Source organism: Natrix helvetica (genome assembly GCF_964273705.1).
Source record: "Natrix helvetica genome assembly, chromosome: 4".
NCBI lineage: Eukaryota > Metazoa > Chordata > Lepidosauria > Squamata > Natricidae > Natrix > Natrix helvetica.
In genome coordinates, this window is record NC_138550.1 from 21,240,567 (window position 1) to 21,260,251 (window position 19,685).

Sequence of the window (19,685 nt, forward strand, 5' to 3'; positions counted from 1 at the left end):
AGCTGCATAGACTTCTTGATTTTAAAGATCTACCAGTTATGCTTATAAATGGCCTAGCATATCATATGAACCCAGCTATTCTGGTTATAGTAACAAATGATGATTAAACAGATCACAGCTTAGCATGTTTTGTAAATACTTTTTGCTGATGAAAAATAGGTTTGGTCACCTACCTTTTATAAATCTCAAGGAGAATTGCCGTAAACTGCATACATTCAACAGCAGAATGAAAACAGTTGAATGCAACTTTGAAAGAACGTTGCATTATATCCAATAGGAACTGGCCCTATGCAGCTGGCATGATGATTCATAAATAAATCTTTACATTCTGATACACAGATTGTATGTATTACAGATCAGTAATTCAGGGCTATTCTTCATAACCAAATTAAAGTTCTATCTAGCACTTTAGTGCTACACTCATGCCAACAGAAACTTATACAGTATAACATTCGCTATCCCATTGGTGGTCCCTAGCCAGGGTGGATAGAAACCAATGACTTTTAAAAAATCAGATTTTTAAAATTTTAAATCAGTTTTTTTTATTTTTATCAAATTTATTTTAATAAAATGCTTTGGGAGTAAAAATCTATCTAAAGATAGTTTCCATTTAAAGATACATTAATAATTTAGTTTATTCAGCATGAAATGGACCTTAGTTATGTAGCATGAGGCTGTATATTCTGCAATATTGCAACTGTTGGTGACTCAACAGCGGGTCAGAGGAGGAGTCGCTGCAGGTCAGTTGCTCTTTAAAAATTATGATTTAAATCGAGTTGATTTAAATGAAGCTTTTTATCTAGTGATTTAAATCAACTTGATTTAAATCAAATCCACCCTGTCCCTAGCTTAGCAAACATTGCTATCTATATACCATAATTCTCTATAAAGAGCCGCAGTGGTGCAGTGGTTAGAGTGCAATAGTTCTGACAGCTGGCTGCCTGCAATTTGGCAGACTGAATATCACCAGGCTCAAGGTTGATTCAACCTTCCATCCTTCTGAGGTGGGTAAAATGAGGACCCAGATTATTGTGGGCAATATGCTGACTCTGTAAACTGCTTAGAGAGGACGGTAAAAGCACTGTGAAGCGGTATATAAGACTAAGTGCTATTTCTATACAGGACATGGTGTGGTTGAGGGTAAGAATTCTCTTGGTTTCATTTTCCTTCCATTCCACCCAATATCATCAATTGGTGATATACTGTAATTCTATTAGGATAGGTTGGGCAAGAGGTAAATTTTGACAGATGGCTAAACTAGCAAGTTTAATCATTGTTCAAACTCATTCTGTAAATGGTTTTAATGAGTATATTCAAAGGGAATAGTGCTTTCCTGGAATAGTTCACAAATAGCCCGATCAACAACTTGAGTTCTATTTTGAAGCATCAGAAAGAGAGCTGGGGTTCTCTGTCCTGCTTCCCTTCTTAGCTCTCCCTGCCACCTTTGATGGTCAGCTGCTGTTCAGAACAATCCATGCAAAATTATGCAAAAAACATAATTGGTCTCATAGATTTTTGTCATTGAAGTCAAGACCTAGCATTAGAACTTCAGTTGGACATTCAGAACAAGCTGACTGCATTTTTATCTGGGCAATTTCCCTATCCTTGCTTTTTGCATATTTTTTGCATAATTTTGCATGGATTGTTCTATTGATTATTTTGGTTTGTTTATTATTTGATAAAACTGTAATGCTAATAATTTTAAATGCCTGGATTCCAGTAGGCCACTGTTACCCTAGTTGTAAATTGGATGCCTTTGCAGTAATGAATAATATATAAAGCAAAGCTCAATAATAGTTCCATAGAACTTTACATGACAAGATACAGAACTTTTACCTGCTGATTTTTTCCCCTTGTTGCTGGATTGATGATGCTGAGATAGGTTATTGAATCCCGCAATAACTTTTTATGAAAGATGCGCAGTTATTATTATTTTACAAAATTTAGTGTGTGCTTTTCTATTAGTCACATTTTACTTATACATTAGTAGAGATTATGACTTTATTCCCATCCATTAATATTCTCTCTCCTTTCTCTTCCCACTCAACCCTTGCCTATTCTCATGTACATTTTAAGCCTGTACCTTTGCTGTAACCATTTTTTTGAAGTTTTCAACATTTCAGTCATATTAAAAATTGATGTTCAGGAAATGTTTTGCTTAGACATTTTGGGTTAAATTCCGCCATGTGTTTAGCCAGATTCTGAATAATCTTTCATAGCTGTCACATAAATATTGTCGTGCTTTTGCCCTTTAAAGTAGCCCTCAAGTGTTCTTTCCAACCAATCTGTAGGTTCTGGCATGGGAACAGTCAGCTGAGTCATTGGATCTGCTGAAGCACTTCATTAGAAGGACTTATAAAAATATCTTTGAACAAGTAACTTTTTTTGAAGGTCTCATCTTTTGGTTTGACGTTCATTTGAAGCCTGAGTTGCATAATTCCAGAAAATAAGGCCAAGTCAGGTAGCCTCCTTTCTGACTAACAGATTTTATTAACGGACCTAAGCTCACTTTCATCAGATGGATAGGGTGGTTAGATTGATGAAGAATTTAAATTGGGATAAAGTGGGGGAGGAGAAGACGGGTTGGCTATACAGATGCAGGTAACATATCAGATTACAAATACCTGATCAATTAACAGTTGTAGGTGTTAAAATCCCTTGTCTTTATTCTTGTATAATGATTTGTTCTTCTGCAATAATTTGAGGAAAAGCTCATTAGAATAGGGGTGTCAAACTCACATTGTCATGGCAGGGTTACATGACGTATCAGGATTCCCCCCCTTCACTCAACTGGGTGTGGGCGTGGCCAGCACATGAAGCATCCAGCCTGTGGGCCAAGAGTTTGACAGCCCTGCATTAGAACTACCTGAACTTCTAATAACTGCTAAACTCTAATAAATGTGTTGAAAACAGCTGCAATTTTAACAATACGCCTGAGTCAATTAAAAGTCAACACAAGTCTATAAAAACAGGAGAATGAAAGCTATGTTAATACGCTTGCTTAATATATTTTGCAGGTATCCTGGAATTTATCAGTATAGCAGTCGGCCTGGTCAGCATTCGAGGGGTAGACAGTGGACTTTATTTGGGAATGAATGAAAAAGGAGAATTATATGGCTCGGTAAGTATTTTGCAGTTAAAAATATGTCTTTACCTAGTAAATTTTAATTATTTTTGTGTCTAACAGGCTTCTTTTAAAATATATTACTCAACCATATCATCAGCAATTATGTAACATCATTAAGAAGATACCCAAATCTATCAATGCTTACTTTTCTAATTTTATTTAAATTAATTTTGGTGAATCTTTGATTTCATTTAAAGAAAGGTGCATATTTTTGTATGTATTTCTTCTGTGCTCAGAATTTGATTTTTGAGCACTATTAATGTAATCTGCTTTATGTGTAGGTAATATACAGTTAAATGCACAGTCTAAGACTGGAAATTTAACACTTCAGGTACTACCTAAGATGATGATGATGTAAAACTAGGCATTGGTGTGGGAGAACTGAATTATAAAAGTGCACCTTTAAAGGAATAATTGAATTTTGGTTTAAATCTTTGTTGAGGCATAAAATGCATTAGTTAACTTTGGTTCTTTCTATTAGTAAATATTTCTGTTGTGATAATTTTGTATGGATAAAATTTAGGCTGCTTTGAACTCTGGAGGAAATGGGGTATAGAAATGTAATAGATACATTAATAAATAAGATCTTACTAGTAACTATTGCTATTAGTAATTGATGAATATGATAATCAGATTGTATTTGCACTGTCAAGAGCTGCTGTTTGTGTTATTTCATCTACAGTGGTATTGGCATACCACTTGGACAGCATCACAGAGCAGCTATCTTTCTTAGATGTAGATGAAAACTTCTATAAATCAAAATTAATTCCTGGTAATTATCTGAAAACATTTCTGTAATTTTCAAAAATAAGGATATGTATTCTATTTTCTTCTGAGCTGTTTTTCCAATTTCCCAATGTTGCCTATAATCCTGAGATTTGCTAATGATTGATATATCAGGAAAACCAGACCTTGCTTGCTTTTCCAAGAACAGCCGAGGAATACAATAGATGTATAATTCTTGTGCTGTTGGCAAAGATTTCAAATGGCATATAAATAAACAGTGGTAGGATTTGATATAGCAGAATATTTAGAAATTCTAAGTCATTCCAGTTCCTGTGGAACTATTATAGGTTGAATGGCATCTGATAGCTATACTGGAGCATGTTGCATTTGGTGGACACAGTAGATCAGGGGTGTCAAACTTGATTTCATTGAGGGCGACATCAGGGTTGTGTTTGACCTCGGGGGGAGGGGGAACGTGGCCAGAGTGAGTGTGGCTAGCTTGACATCATTTGTATCAGAGTTGCCTGTGGTGGCCCAAGTGCTCTGCCAGCAGAAATGGGCTCCTGACCTACGTTTTTGGCGGCAACGGCCTCCTGCAATGCCCTGCTAGTGAAAACGGAGCTCGGGAGGGCCGCCTGCAGCCGTCCCGAGCGCCGCTTTCACTCACAGAGGCACCATAGGCTGGTTCCCCAATGTATCCAGGGTGGCCCCACAGGCTACATCTATGCACCCCATAGACCGGGGTTTGACACCCCTGCAGTAGATGGAAACTGCATCTCCAGAATCCCATCAGGAGCATAATCTTAACTTCAAAAGCCTTACATAAGCAGTTGCTTAATATTTTTGTTATCTGCCCTCCTTTCAAGTTTCCTAACCAGAGAAAGCAAGTGATGTCACTGGCATACAGCCATAATAAATGATCCTTGGGGGAATGCTCTTTTATTCAGAAAAACGGGTCCCACTTCATCTTGTATCTTTTTCTTCCTCAGCTTTAGCAAGTTAGTAAATATTTATAGTTGAAGATGAACTGTCAGTGCATATTACATATCAGAAAGGCACAATGGGAAGGGGGGAAAAAAGCAGAATGCTGAAGCAAATTACTTATTACTGGTATGGGTACCCGCTCCTCCCCCCCCTCTCTCACACACATACACATGAAGAGTGCAAGCTATTAGCCCCAGAATGTAGCTATGTGCCATGATATTTCTTAAGATATATGGGCTTGTAAAAGAACTTTTTTCTTATCCTACCAAAGCAATTAAGCAGTTAGAGAGTTAAGAAATGTATGCAGCAGACCGTGTAAAAAGAGCAGGACATAAAGTGCAATTTCCCACAATGGGCAAAATCATAAATTGATCATGCTTTTAGAACAATGCTTCTCAAATAGGGAAACACAATTATAGAGCGCTAGTATAGGTGGCAGGGAACCAAATGTAAATCGGGAGAAAATGAAGCGGCATGGAAGGGATATTGGAAAAGTAGCTGGCTGAATTGTAGGTCTTCCATAGACCAACTGTGTAAAGGCATGGATTGTGTTCCAGTTACACAAGGAGACCAGTATGAAAGATATATTGTTTCAGCTCCACATTTGTGCTCTCATGTCTAGTTGAAACCAAAAATTGGGCTAAAAGACTTGAGGTCTGATTCAGGTTGTTTTTTTCCCATGATAACTGAAAACCATATCGGAGGAAATCTGAAGTCTAGTCCCCTTACCATTATAAATGATTATGGCAACAGACATATGGCACTTGCTTTTCTACTAGTAAGAATAAAACTGTTAGCAATCCTATGGACTAGTGAAAGTACTTATTTGTTTTCTTCCAAATAGAAGGAGATTTTAAAAATGGTCCCCGGTACTTAAGGGCCTTGATTTGTTCTATGTAGATCTCATTTTCAAATACCGTATTTTTCAGAGTATAAGATGCATCTTCCCCCCCCCCCAAAAAAAGAGGGTGAAAATCTGGGTGCATCTTATACACTGAATGCAGCATTTTCGGCCTCCCAAAACTCCGCACCCTTCACAAAAATGGATGTGCAGAAGGCTTGGGAGGCCTGCAAAGTGCTCCCGAGGGTTGGGGAGGGCAAAAATGAGTGAAAAACAGGCTGTTTTTGCTTGTTTTTGCCCCCCCCCCCCAATCCTCTGGAGCACTCTATAAGCCTCCTAAAGGCTATGCATGCTCTTTTTTTGGCAAAATTGGGCCCACAAAAATGAGGCATGCAGAGAGTTTGGTAGGTCTGCAGAGTGCAAAAACTTTTTTTTTAAAAAAATTACATCTTCAAAATCTTGGTGCGTCTTATACTCCGGTGCATGTTATACTCCGAAAAATATGGTAGTAATTGTGCCTATCATACTTTTGAATAATGATCACTGATTTTTGTCTTGGAATGCTGATTATTAAGTTGTAATGTCTACATCAGTGTTTCTCAAACTTGGCGACTTTAAGTCCTGTGGACTTCAACTCCCAGAATCCCCCAGCCAGCATAGCTGGCTGGGGAATTCTGGGAGTTGAAGTCCACAGGACTTAAAGTCGCCAAGTTTGAGAAACACTGGTCTACATTATGGGGTCCAGGGCTTAGATTATCTGCCTTAATCTTACTTGAATTGTGGATAAGATGTTGTGTCATTAGTATAAAGAAGGGCTGCCAGTTTAGTGCGATGTAGTTCACTGTTAAAGTTTGGCTCGTGAAGTTAAAATGGAAAATGTGGGACTAGAATGCACGTTTGCCTCATTCCTTTTTGAATAGGAATTAGTACAGGCGGGCAGTCAGAGGAAAAACTGCTTTGTGCTGGCATGAAGTTATGTAATTGTGTTATCAAAAGTAGTACTGTAGTATTCAGTCAATTGAGGAGAACTAAATCAATTGAAGACCACTCTCAGTCTCTCTACAGGTAGTCTGCGACTTACAACAGTTCATTTAGTGACCGTTCAAAGTTACAATGGCACTGGAAAAAGTGACTTATGACCGTTTTTCAGAATTATAACCTCTCCAGCATCCCCATGATCATGTGATCAAAATTTGGATACTTGGCAACTGGTTCATATTTATGACGGTTGCAGTGTCATGTGATCCCCTTCTGTGACATATCTGACAAGCAACGTCAATGGGGAAGCCAGATTCACTTAACAACTAAGTTGTTGACATATCAACTGCAGTGACTCACTTAACAACCATGGCAAGAAAGGTCGTAAAATGGGGCTAAACTGACTTAACAAATGCCTCATTTAACCACAGATATTTTGGGCCCAATTGTGTTCCTAAATTGAGGATTAGCTGTATTTCTCCCTCAATTTAATTTGGCCTTTCCTAACCTAGACTCATTCAAATGAGTAGAATTCAATTCTCAAAACATTTACAGGTATAAATAAAAGGCAATAAATTTGTAAGAGCCAAGTTCTACATTTCTTCATATAATGGTATACTCCCATTAAGTTCTGTATTTGCAAATCTTATCAATACATCTGAGTTTCTGGAACCTTTCCGAATGTGAAACAATCAAAAGAGAACTCTGCAGTTGTTCTGGCTTTTAAATAATGATGTAATTTGAATGAGGGAAATAAAATGCAAGTAAACGGAAGAATTAATTTATTTTATAAATAAAATGTAAGTAAATAGGACGTGGTGGCTCAGAGGCTAAGACGCTGAGCTAGTTAATCAGAACAGTTGGCAGTTTGGCAGTTCGAATCCCTAGCGCCACATAACAGAGTGAGCTCCCGTTACTTGTCCAAGCTTCTGCCAATCTAGTAGTTCGAAAGCACATAAAAATGCAAGTAGAAAAATAGGGACATCCTTGGTGGGAAGATAACAGCGTTCCATGCACCTTTGGCATTTAATCATGCCCGCCTCATGACCACGGAGACATCTTCGGACAGCGCTGGCTCTTCGGCTTTGAAACGGAGATGAGCACCACTCCCTAGAGTCGGGAACGACTAGCACATATGTGCGAGGGGAACCTTTACTTCACCTTAAATGGAAGAAATGTTAAATAGGGCCAGATCTCCATTCCTCTTTTTGTAGAACCATATATCCCTTCCAAATATTTGATGATTTCAGGGAGAATTTTAAGAATTTGTAGAAAAAAAAAAGCTTACACTTAAAGATAGATATATTTAGCTTTCTTTTTAAAAAAGAAAAAAAAGATCTATAGAAAAAATACCAAACTGAGGTTCTATTACAGCATTATTTATTTATTAAATTTATTTGCTGCCCATCTCCTTTTGAAACAACTGTGGATAGCTTGCAGCCGAGTTCCAAGAGTCCTTCTAAGACAAAACAACGACACTGAGAAATGCAACTGTACTTATGTTATATATTCATTGCTTCGTATTAGAAATTGGCTTACAATATAACCTGTGAAAAATGTGTAAATTAGCCATATCATTTGCTAATTGTGTAACAAGGTTGAAAACAACTATTGGCTGTCTGAAGTATTTTAGTTCTGAAATCAAGTTTGCGTAGAAACAAGCTAGCACTCAAATTAAAAAAGACAATGTTACTTATTAGCTACTGCAGTGTAAAAAAATCTTTAAATATATCAAAACCAAATGCTTGAAACTGGTTTATTTTACTAATGAAATTGGTTTGGTAAGTAACCGGTTTGAATCTGAGTGGGTATCTTTCCTTCCTCAGTTAATTTTGCAATAGGTACCTATGGATATTTTAATGCCACGTTGAAGTAGAGAAACATTTTGTTGTTGTTGAATCTGAAATGTACACAAAGCTTAATGAAATACTTGACAATGGTGTGTTTGGGCCATATGCTGTGGAAATTCCCATTTCCACTGGTGGGGCTTGCATAGGAAAAATGCTTGGGGCATTGTCCCCCCAAGGCTGGAAGAATTGACTTGAAATGCTGTCAACAGAAGATGGACTTTATTGCTAAACTGCAATGCGATGAAAAGTGGCTATAGTGTAATTCCATTAGTTTCAATGAAATGTATCATCTAATATTCATGATCCTTTAGGGTCTTGTTGACACTGGCATAATTAATACCTACATTTTAACAGCTGCCTATACTGGCACAGATAGTCTATTTATGGTCTGGAGTCGGTGTATATTTTCCTATACTCCTGGGTTCTTGAAGCATATGCCAACAAATAGTGCTCAAGATAATTGCTTATTTCAAGTACCATACTGGTACAGGGTTAAAAAGCTGTATATGCCAAAGCTGTAGAAGTGTGGCTGGATGCTGACACTGCAGTACTGATACTTCCCAAATGACACATGTATCCATTAGCAAATTCAGCCTGTGCTGAAATAGTTTAATTGTTGTAAATTCCCTCTTCCAGGGTGACAGCCATGCTAGACTTTTAAAGACCTACAGACACTCAGAGAATGTGGTTACTAAAGTCATGTAAAATGTAGGGAGCCATGGAGATGACCTTGGGGAAAAAGATTCAGAAACCACTGCAAAAAGAAAATGTGCAGAAGCTTGCCCTGAGCTTTGAGAAAAGAGAAAGTATTAGGAAAAGACTGGCTGCTCCCTGATTCCGAGGGGTATAAGAGGGAGCGATGGAACAATATAATCAGTCTTGCAAGAGTCTGTTGCTATAGCCCTTTTCAGTAAAGTAGAATTTTATGATTCATGATTCAGATTTATGAATTACACCTTTTTGATATTTTGGGCAAATATGTTGGATGACATACTGACCTTTTTTTGGAGGGGGGAGACCCTGACACACAACCCATGCTAGAAAGATTTTTTAAAAGACTCCACAAACACAAGCTTTTTGCTACATTGGAGAAATGTGTGTTTGATCTACAACTTATAGATGATTTCAGTTACAGGATTTCTGCTGAATACATACAAATGGGTCCTTTAGAACTACAAGCCATACTTTCACAGCAATTACACCTCAAAATGTGAAGGATCTATACCTTTTATGGTTTTTCTAAAAGTTCATAAATTTGCAGACTGCATCTACTAAAGATAGGACATACATCCATATGGTCTACTCAAAAGCAAACAGCATTTCAGAAATAGAAAGATCTTTTCTCATTACAGCTCCTACTCAGATGTCCAAACATCACTTTCCAATTCATGATGCGAGCTAATGCTTTAGAAATGGTGGCTGAAGTAGTTCTTCAGGCACAGAATGAGGGCAGGATGGATCTCTTGTCATATGCATTTTATTTTAAATTGCTTCTATTAGCTGAATACAATTATATGAAGACAGTATTCCAGTGGTGGATTAAGGCTCACTGGTGCCCTAAGCACTAACAAATCTTGATGCCCCCTCCATTGTACATAACTGTACAAAATCTTCATTGGTTTTTTTTCCCTTTCTCAACTTTATGGTGCCCGCTTTGGGCCAGGTTCCTTAACCATGTGCTTAGTCTGCTTAATGGTTAATATACCATTGCAGCATTCAGCAATGGAGACACTTCCTAGAGGAGCAAATCACCTAGTACAAGTATGCACAGACCATGTGAATTTGGGAGTTCTGCAAAAAGTTAGAACTTAGCCACTGAGTGGTGGCTCAATGGTTAAGACGCTGAGCTTGTCAATAAGAAAGGTTGGCAGTTTGGTAGTTTGAATCCCATGCGCTGTGTAACGGAGTGAGCTCCCGTTACTTGTCCAGCTTCTGCCAACCTAGCAATTCGAAAGCATGAAAAATGCAAGTAGAAAAATAGGTACCATCTTTGGTGGGAAGGTAACAGCATTCTGTGCTCCTTCAGCTTTTAATCATGCTGGCCACATGACCACGGAGACATCTTCGGACAACGCTGGCTCTTTGGCTTTGAAACCGAGATGAGCATTGCCCCATAGAGTTGGGAATGACTAGCACATATGTGTGAGGGGAACCTTTACCTTTTGCCTAAAGAACTTGGAAGATCAGGTGGGCACAATTTTTCTCCCAGTTCAATTCCTGTATCTTATTTTCCCTGACTCACAGAACAGGCTATTAAATGCCCTGTCACATAATCCAGGATATGATAATCTTCCTCTGCTGTAACTTTGCCATTGCCCAGGAGTTAGACCTTCCTGAAAGATTGGGGCAGAGAGGCAGAATGTTGATCTCCCAGATCAAATGAAAGTGCAGCAATAACATGATGCTTACTCCATGTCTTGGATGGATAATATCCAGGGAGCCCTGCAAGATGGTTTTTCACCTTACATATTTGAAAGAGTGGTATTTCACAATAACCATTTATATGTTCCCCCTTTTTTAAGGAGACAAAGATTTGTAACACTATCATGATAGTAGAACTGCTGGACATTGGGATGTGTTTAGAACTGCATTGAGTGCTTAGATAGTTTTCATGGTCAAGTGTGAGGGTGATGACAGAGATTACATTTCATCTTGTCATGTTTGATGCTGAGCAAAGTCTATTCATGGAAAACCCATTGACTTGCTTCTCCCTCTGAGTTCCTGTTTATGACCTGGGATTACACTTCGGTAGGTTTAAATCCCCCCCCGCCCCACACTTCTTGCAAGATTATACTGGCATTCTTGGGGTTGTAGATTTGTTTACAAAAATGGCTCATTTCATTTCTTGCAAGGTGTCCCATCAGCTTAGGAAAAAGCCCAATTTTGGGTGGGACATGTTTTTAGGTACAGAAACTAGTCATTTGTGATCTCAAATTGTGGATCTCAATTTACCTCCAACTTTTAAAAGGTCCTCTTCCAGTTATTAGACATTAAAATCCATTTGTCATAATCTTTTTGACATTAAACCTTTAATGGTCAAACCGAACATTAGAAACAGATTCAGGAACAATATGGTGCTATGTCTCTTGTTTAATAGACAATTGGACCACACTGCGGAATTTGCTTACAACAACTTAATACCTTATTGTTTGCACTTCTGTATTTTAGTACCTTACAGTTTACACATGCAACTTATAGTTTGTACTTCTATATTTTGTTGTCCCGAACCCCAACATCTGCAGTTCTTCACACTCATGCTTTCTGCATCAGAGCTTTTCTTAAAGGAAAGGCTGGTTTTTGGCAAAGATTTTACACAACCAAACTGCAGACATGCACAGGCAAGAAGGTACCAAAAATGCGGAGGGGACTTGACCTGGCTTTCAACTAAATTTTTGTCTTTAGTATAACCCTCAAAAATCGTATTGGTCCTTTCCTAATAGTTCAATAAATTAACCAATGGCCTTTTATCTGCAGTTGCCTGAATCAATGAAAGTTCAGCCCATCTTCCACTGTACACAGCTTAATCTGTAAGAAAACTTATCTTTCCCATTTTGATGGGTACAAAAGAGGTATATGAAGTGGAAACTATTCTGTGTTCCAGTTGCAAGGAAAATAATTGGAATATCTGAGTCACTGGAGGGCCATCCAGAATTGGAAAGATCATAGGAGAACATGACAGACATTCATGCCTTTGCTTATAGACCAATTTCATCTACAATTCCCAGGAAACCTTCATCCCTACGAAGACAAAAGACATACAAAGAAAAGGGGGTCAAACTATTTTCCAAAACACCAAAAAGCAGGACAAGAAACAATGGTTGGTAACTAACTAAGGAGAGAAGCAACCTAGAACTAAAGATAAATTTCCTAATGGCGAGAACAATTAACCAATGGAATAACTTGCTCTACAAAAGTTGTGGGTGATCCATCACTGAAGGCTTTCAAAAACAAATTGGACAACTATTTTTCTGAAACGATGTAGGGTCTCCTGCTTGAGCAGGGGGCTAGACTAGAAGACCTCTGAGGTCCCTTCCAACTAAATCCCCATGATTTGCCAATGCTACAAAATGACTGTGAGTCTCAGGATGAAGCAGGCTCTTGTTTGACAGCAAGATATACTCCCTGGAGCAGATGAGTATGTAGCTGAGGGGAGGAAATGTTTTCTAACAGAGGGAGGTGCCCAGTACTTCCACCTCTGCATTGCAGAACTACTCTAGTAATCTTGGGGAGCTGCTGAGTGAGGAGTGTGTGTGTGTGTGTGTGTGTGTGTGTGTGTGTATTTGAAATTTGTTCCCATAGTTTTTTTCTGGAGTTTTTATTCCATATAGACAAGAAAATGTTTTGAATCCAGGGGAAAGAAAAAATATTAGGAAGAGACTCGGACTGCCTCCTCTTTGATTGGTTATAAAAGGGAAGGAAGGAAAAACTGGGACTTGCAAGATTTTATTTCCACAGCCAATCTCAGTCAAGAATAGTTCTAGTTCTCTGAAGTTCAATCCCGAACTTCATGTTTTGTAGTATTGAAGTCTCTTTCAAGAAACCGTATCTTGATATTCTTGATACTTTTATCACAAATATCTCAGAAACCACCAACACCAACTGCAACCACATAGAATCAGCCTAGCACGCAAGCCAACTAAAGACCTTCAAAACATCCTAAAGGAACTAAAAGACCCAGCCCTAGAAATAGGAATAATCTACAACATAAAATGTAATGTCTTCAACAATCACTATGTAGGACAAACAGGCAGAAGACTAGCATAACTCATCCATGAATGCCAACTATTTAATTTCACAACATATAGATAGACTCAATCATAGTTTCAATTGGGAAATTGTGACCATCCTAGACCAAGCCAAGTCCAAAAAAGCCAGGGAATTTCTAGAAGAGACAACCAAAAAGACCCAAGGACCTCTTCACCAGCAATCAGCACCTAGATTAGCATAGATTAACTCCAAAATTAGCATCAGACCAACTCTATTATTCAGTGTTCTGTTATTAGGGAAAACAATACCCCAATCAAGAAATTACCAAAGAATCTAACAGTAAACAGCCCAATTAAAGAATATCTTAAGAACCCCCACCAACACTGAAAGGACAAGCCACTAGAATACCTTATATAAACTGACAGCAATCCACATTCCTTACTAACACTGATGATGTTACCTAGTTTGGGTAATTAAATGTCTGCAAGAAAACAAACAAGCTCAGATAGCACCAAGGACCCCTGGAGTCTTTTATGCCCCAAAGGGCAGACATAAAAAAAAGATATCTAAGCACCTCAATTTTGTCCTTGTTGATATTGATAATATTAAAAAGTCAAAAACACCCTGGACTTTTTAAAGCCCATCATGCACTGAGTCTGTATTCTTGTGAATGAGCAGGCAGGAATGCTCCGATCATTCCAGGGAAAGGATTATCCATCCTTTGCTTGAAAGCCTCCACGAAAGGAGCATCTTATTACCCCAGGAGGCAGGCTTTTCTTCCACTGCTTAACATGTAGAACACCGGAGAAGAAATTCAATTATTTATAAGTAAGAATAATTTTACCATCCACTGTTCTCCATTTTCAATATAACATTCTTTTTGAATCCTCTTTTGCTATGTAGAATAATATTGTATGTGATAATATGCAGTGTATATATGAACTACACAAAATGCAGGTGACTGCTGAATACTGACCTGGAATTGCATGAAAACTAATATCTAGTATTCATAAAATTTATGAGAGGAATATTTTAAAACATAATTATTTCAAAATCTTCAGCCAGTATGGCCAGGTATAGAGTTAAAAATGAAAAATAAATGATCTTGAAAATACCTCTTGCCTAACTTCTTATATTTTCAAGCAAGAATACTATATTTCTATATTTTAATTGTACTATAATGTTGAGACAGGTTTAAAAGTGATGTACCATTCAAAGCAATTAAGCACAAGGCTGGTGGACACACAATACAGCTAAGCTGCATTTTGTGTATCTTCAGCAGTGTTGTATTTTTAATAGGCAAGACATACAACAGGAGGACCTCAGATGACTGCCAATTATTGGCACGTTTATAAAAGAGGAAAAATACTGGCCTCAAACCAGAATATTATGCAGGATGACAATGTTCAGTGGTCTAAAGCTGGCTAAACTTCAACCTCTGAAATTATAGCTAAGGACGGTTTTGGATGCAACAAATAATTGCAATTCAAAAATAGAAATGAAAATATATGACCTTTTATATTAGAGAAGGAGGGTGGATTCCTACATGGGTTCCTATAATAAAACATTTTAGCTTAATTTGGCAATAGGTATAAGGTAATTGGTTGTGTTGAATCTGCTAGATACATGGAAAAATCAAGGAGAACCCAGAAAGGTAGACAGTCAAATCTTTCTTTCACAGGCTGGTTACATTTCTTTTAATTAAATTCAACAGTGTCCATTGGGTTTATTTCCTAGTAAGCATGCACACATTTGGAAACAGGAGCGATTTAGGAGCCTTTTTGTGTAATAAGGATTTAATCCTTTTATTCTCTATTTCAAGGACAGAATTCCAAATCCCAGGCCTTAGATTGTCTTTGGGAAGATTTCCCCCATGTGTTTGGTGGATTTCATTTGTTCACTGTATTATGAAATCTAGATTTCAGTATATTTTGAAGCCTTAACAGGACAGAAAAGTGATGGTCAGGTTGTTAGCTTTGATAGCCATATGTTTTAAGTCTGTCTTGTAGAGTTTCGGCAGCACCATATTTTAACAGATACAGTTCATAGTAACTTGGGTTGTGTTTACACACTATACTGAATACTGTAGCAATATAGGTGATATCTCACAAGGTTTTTTTTTTGTCAGATTCTGAGGTTCAGAAAAGATGCTATGAGTTACCAAGCAATAACAAGTCTCTGATCTCAGAGCAATCAACTTTTATTACCAGATATTTGTCAAATTCATCTTTTTAGATTTTGAACTATATTAAAGGCAATGTGAGATGAAATGGTCACACTCCACCCCCAAATTTCACCTCCTGACCTCTCAGATGAGGATGCACTTTTATTAACCCTAGGCCCTTTTGTCATAGCAGAACCAGGGAATCAACGTTCCTGAATATGTACTTTTACATTCTGCCTTATCTTGTCCTGAATTAAATTGCTCATGTATAAATTCTGTCAGGGGTATTTGCAACATTTTTATTGTGCTGTAATTCAGTTGCAAATCTAGTTACAGCAAATCTAGACAGCATTCTGAAAAAGCAGGCATCACCCTGCCAACAAAAGTATGTATAGTCAAGGCTATGGTTTTCCCAGTTGCAAAGTATGGCTGTGAAAGTTGGACCATAAGAAAGGTTGAGCGCCAAAGAATTGAGGGCTTTTAACTATGGTGCTGGGGAAGACTCCTGCGAGTTCCTTAAACTGCAAGGCAATCAAACCGATCAGTCCTAAAAGAGATCAACCCTGACTGCTCTTTAGAAGGCCAGATCCTGATGATGAAACTCAAATTCTTTGGCCACCTAATGAGAAGGAAAGACTCACTGGAGAAGAGCCTAGCACTGGGAAAAACTGAGGGCAAAAGAAGAAGGGGACGACAGAATGAGGTAGCTGGATGGAGTCACTGAAGCAGTAGGTGTGAGCTTAAATGGACTCCAGAAGATGGTAGAGGACAGGAAGACCTGGAGGAACATTGTCCATGGGGTCGTGATCGGTTGGACATGATTTCGCAACTAACAACAACAACAACACAGTTGCTGAGACACTGATCTGTGCAATGGCCATCTCTTGTTCAGATCACTCTTTTGCCACCAACTTAAGGATTCCTTAGATGAATTGCCCTTCACATATCCACCAAGTATGGTAGGGATTGGAATAACACACGCTATCCACATCATTGGTAACTCCACACATATATAATGTATGGGACAAAGAGTCTAAAAATAAATCCGCTTGACTTAGTTTTGCGTACAATTTACAAACCCGACCATTCTCAAATACCAACATTGTGACAGTCAGAGAGTACCTTGATGGTGGAGGGTAGAACCAGAACCAGAACTTAACTTCCTCACCAAGCATTTGGGGTAAGTGACACAAATTAGAATAGCATTAGATTTATTTTTATTGGATTTATTTTCCCCAACTTTCTCATACTTTTCTTGCATTTCATATGATTATTAAATGAGATTTTCTATTTGATTCAGTAAACAATGGATCTACGTTGAAGTGCTTGCTTTGGACTTTGAGAAAATCCTGAAGGCTATTTAGTGAGGAATTGCAGGGTGGGATTAGGTGTGTGTGTGTGTGTGTGTGTGTGTGTGTGTGTATGTTATTTATATGGCCACATCTCAACAAAAAAAATACTTTCTCCTATCTGCCATTTTAGCTTTGAGAAATATTGCAGTAATTGCAATATGTGTTGCTATTCAAATTTTTGCTAAACATTTCTGGGCTCGGGAAAGTCTAATGTAATTTCTAGCAAGATGGCCCATTCTCTGATATCTTCACTCACCAGTTCAGTTGAAAATTGAATGCATACAAATTATGAAATAATTGACATAAAATGTCATCCAAGTTGAAATTAACTGTACAGAAGATGAATATGCATGTGAGAGAGACATGCAGCAAAGCATTGGTGTCTTTAAATTTAGTTATTCCTGAACTGAGAAATAAAGCAGCTAATTGTTCCCAGCCTGGTTTTTAATTCTATGGATATTGGCTTTTTCATGTTGTTGCATGAATAGAGATGATTGTTAAACTAAAACTTGCAGAAAGCAACTCCAGCTCATTATAATTATGGGTTAAAAATAGCTCCCTGGTGTTAGAAATGTTGGGAATTCTGTATCAGTCATAGCCATTGTAGTCCCACAGCACACCTGAAGATTGGTTGATGAGGGTTTTTTGCTTTAAAATGATTTTACAAGGTAAATAATGCAGAAAAGTATGATGAGCCATACTCATCAGTTGGTGGCTACTTTTCCTGCCTATCGCTAATGGATGATGGATTAAACATAGTAAGCAACTTACCAGTCACTGCCCTGAAACTACCCTGACTTAAATTGTGTGTCAGTAGCAACATTAAATGGCCTGATTATTGATAATGTAGGCTAGGGGTCCCCAAAGTTTTTAAACGGGGGGGCAATTCATGGTCCCTCAGACTCCTGGTGGACCGGACAAGCTGGGTGGGTGTTGCTAAGTGGTCATGTGAATGGGTGGTTGTGGCCAATTTAGCAGTCCAAACAATACACACAAATTAAACTTTAATTTGTTATGCTCCTGGGGGTGAAAAGCAAGATAGTGAAGCAGGGTGGCTGCCTTGGGGTATGTATGAGGGACTTCTGTTTGTGGGTGTGTATGTTTCTCTCCCTCCCTCCCTCACTCTCTCTGGAGGCTGGGGAGGCAAAAATGTGCCTGCTTTTGTCCCCCAGACGCCTCCATGCCTTGGCCTCCAGAAGGCAGGTGGGGGACGGCGGGTAGTGGCGTGATGTGGGTGGGGTAGCCTTGTGGTCCCTTGTGGACCAGATTAATTACTTTGGTGGGCCGTATCTGGCCCGTGGGTCGTAGTTTGGGGACCCCTGATGTAGGCTGCGAGGCAGTCCTTTTTCATATACAGATGTACTTTCCTGCTGAATCAAGGATAGGAGGTAAAAATATGAACAAGACTATAAGGATGTGTTCTCTATGAACTCCAGACTCAAAAATTTAGAGATATGATTATGTCTAAACCATTTTAATATAAGAATAAAGCTGCAAATAGTGAAGACAATTCACATCAATCTTGGGTGAGTTTTAAACTGACTTGACAGGAAGTGGAAAACTGGAAGCCTGGGGGGTCTGCAAGAATTCTTGGTATATTGTCTGTTTAAATATGGGAGATGCATGGAAGAAAAACTAGAACATTACACATGGATCTTTTACTTGCTTTTTCTTTGCACCAAGGTCTTAAAAGTCTTTAAGAGAATCTGCACCCCCGAAGAAGGTGCTGTGGGTCAAAACCAACACAGCATCACTAGATAGTAAAGAGTACCTTATTTGAAGAAGTAGCTATTTTAAATATAGCTGTGGGAAATCTCAACCGTAAAAACAGTTCAAATATCTTTCCCAGAATCTTATTTTTGCTTCCAGGCAATGCATCAACAGTCATTCTTAAATTGGAGATGACTTTCTGTTTGATGATATCTAAAATTAGGTTTACAGTCTTGATTTACTGGCCAAGATTAAAATTGGTAGAGGATATGAAGCTACCAACGTTGCTAGCCTGTGTTATCTATCCACATTTCTGCTTAGCTCCTGTGCATAAATTACTAAATAGTTATGGATTTTTTCTTGGGGCAAGGCAATTCTGAAAATTAATTGTTGACAGTTACTAGATTAGCCAGCATTAAATTTCAAGAAGCCTTAAACAAGTCACAAATCTTAAGACTTTTCTGTACTGCCATGCATTTGAAGAAGGAAAAGTTTTGTCTCGGGCCAACAATTGTAATGCTCTCTGCATGAAACTGATTTGAAAAGATAATTTGTTATGTAATGCAGATGAAAAGATACCGATCACATGCACTTTTAAGGACTACATTATCTCTTTCTGTGCCAATATTCTTCAAGCTACGATGGTCTGTCTAATGATGGTCTGGAATTATGTTGGCTTTCAGCCAACTCAGAGAGACCAAGAAGGAGCTGAAATAAGATAGAGGTTGAAGAGGTGGTAAGGCAGCAATGTAAGATGTGTGGGGTGCCTCAGGCAAGTAGGCCTGGTGCTGGACGCAAATGGGTTTTCTTCACTCGGCTGAAAATCCTGCTTGGATTTCAGCACGGAGGGTTTCCAGCTGAATGTAGCCTCCTAAATTCTTCCCCAGCCTCTATGAGGATCACACTTTCCTTACCTAGGACTCTGCTTAGATCACTTTAATGATCACCACCAGGAATACTGAGAGGAGACGCGGCCACCTCACTTAACGATTGCTTCAATCAGCAGCTGAGATCCAGTCCCAATTGTGAGCTACCTGTATTGGCTTCACTGCCTGCCTTATTAAGCCTTACCAGGTAGACCAGACAGAGAATATGTCTGGAGGCTAAAACATATGAAGAACATTTGCAGGAACTGGGTATGTCTAGTTTAATGAAAAGAAGGACTAGGAGTGACATGATAGCAGTGTTCCAATATCTCAGGGGCTGCCACAAAGAAGAGGGAGTCAAGCTATTCTCCAAAGGCAGG

The 19,685-nt window shown here is 38.5% G+C and overlaps 1 protein-coding gene across 4 annotated transcripts in view; it reads left to right on the top strand.

Annotated features, from left to right (window-relative positions):
• The window catches only part of FGF9 (fibroblast growth factor 9), an 85,959-nt gene that overhangs the window by 42,294 nt on the left and 23,980 nt on the right, over nucleotides 1-19,685 (top strand). For all 4 annotated transcript variants that reach the window (XM_081951765.1, XM_081951766.1, XM_081951764.1 and 1 more), the window contains exon 2: nucleotides 3,018-3,121. In XM_081951765.1, coding sequence (XP_081807891.1) covers nucleotides 3,092-3,121 — 30 coding nt within the window. In that variant the 5' untranslated portion in view covers nucleotides 3,018-3,091. The remainder of the gene's footprint in view (nucleotides 1-3,017; nucleotides 3,122-19,685) is intronic.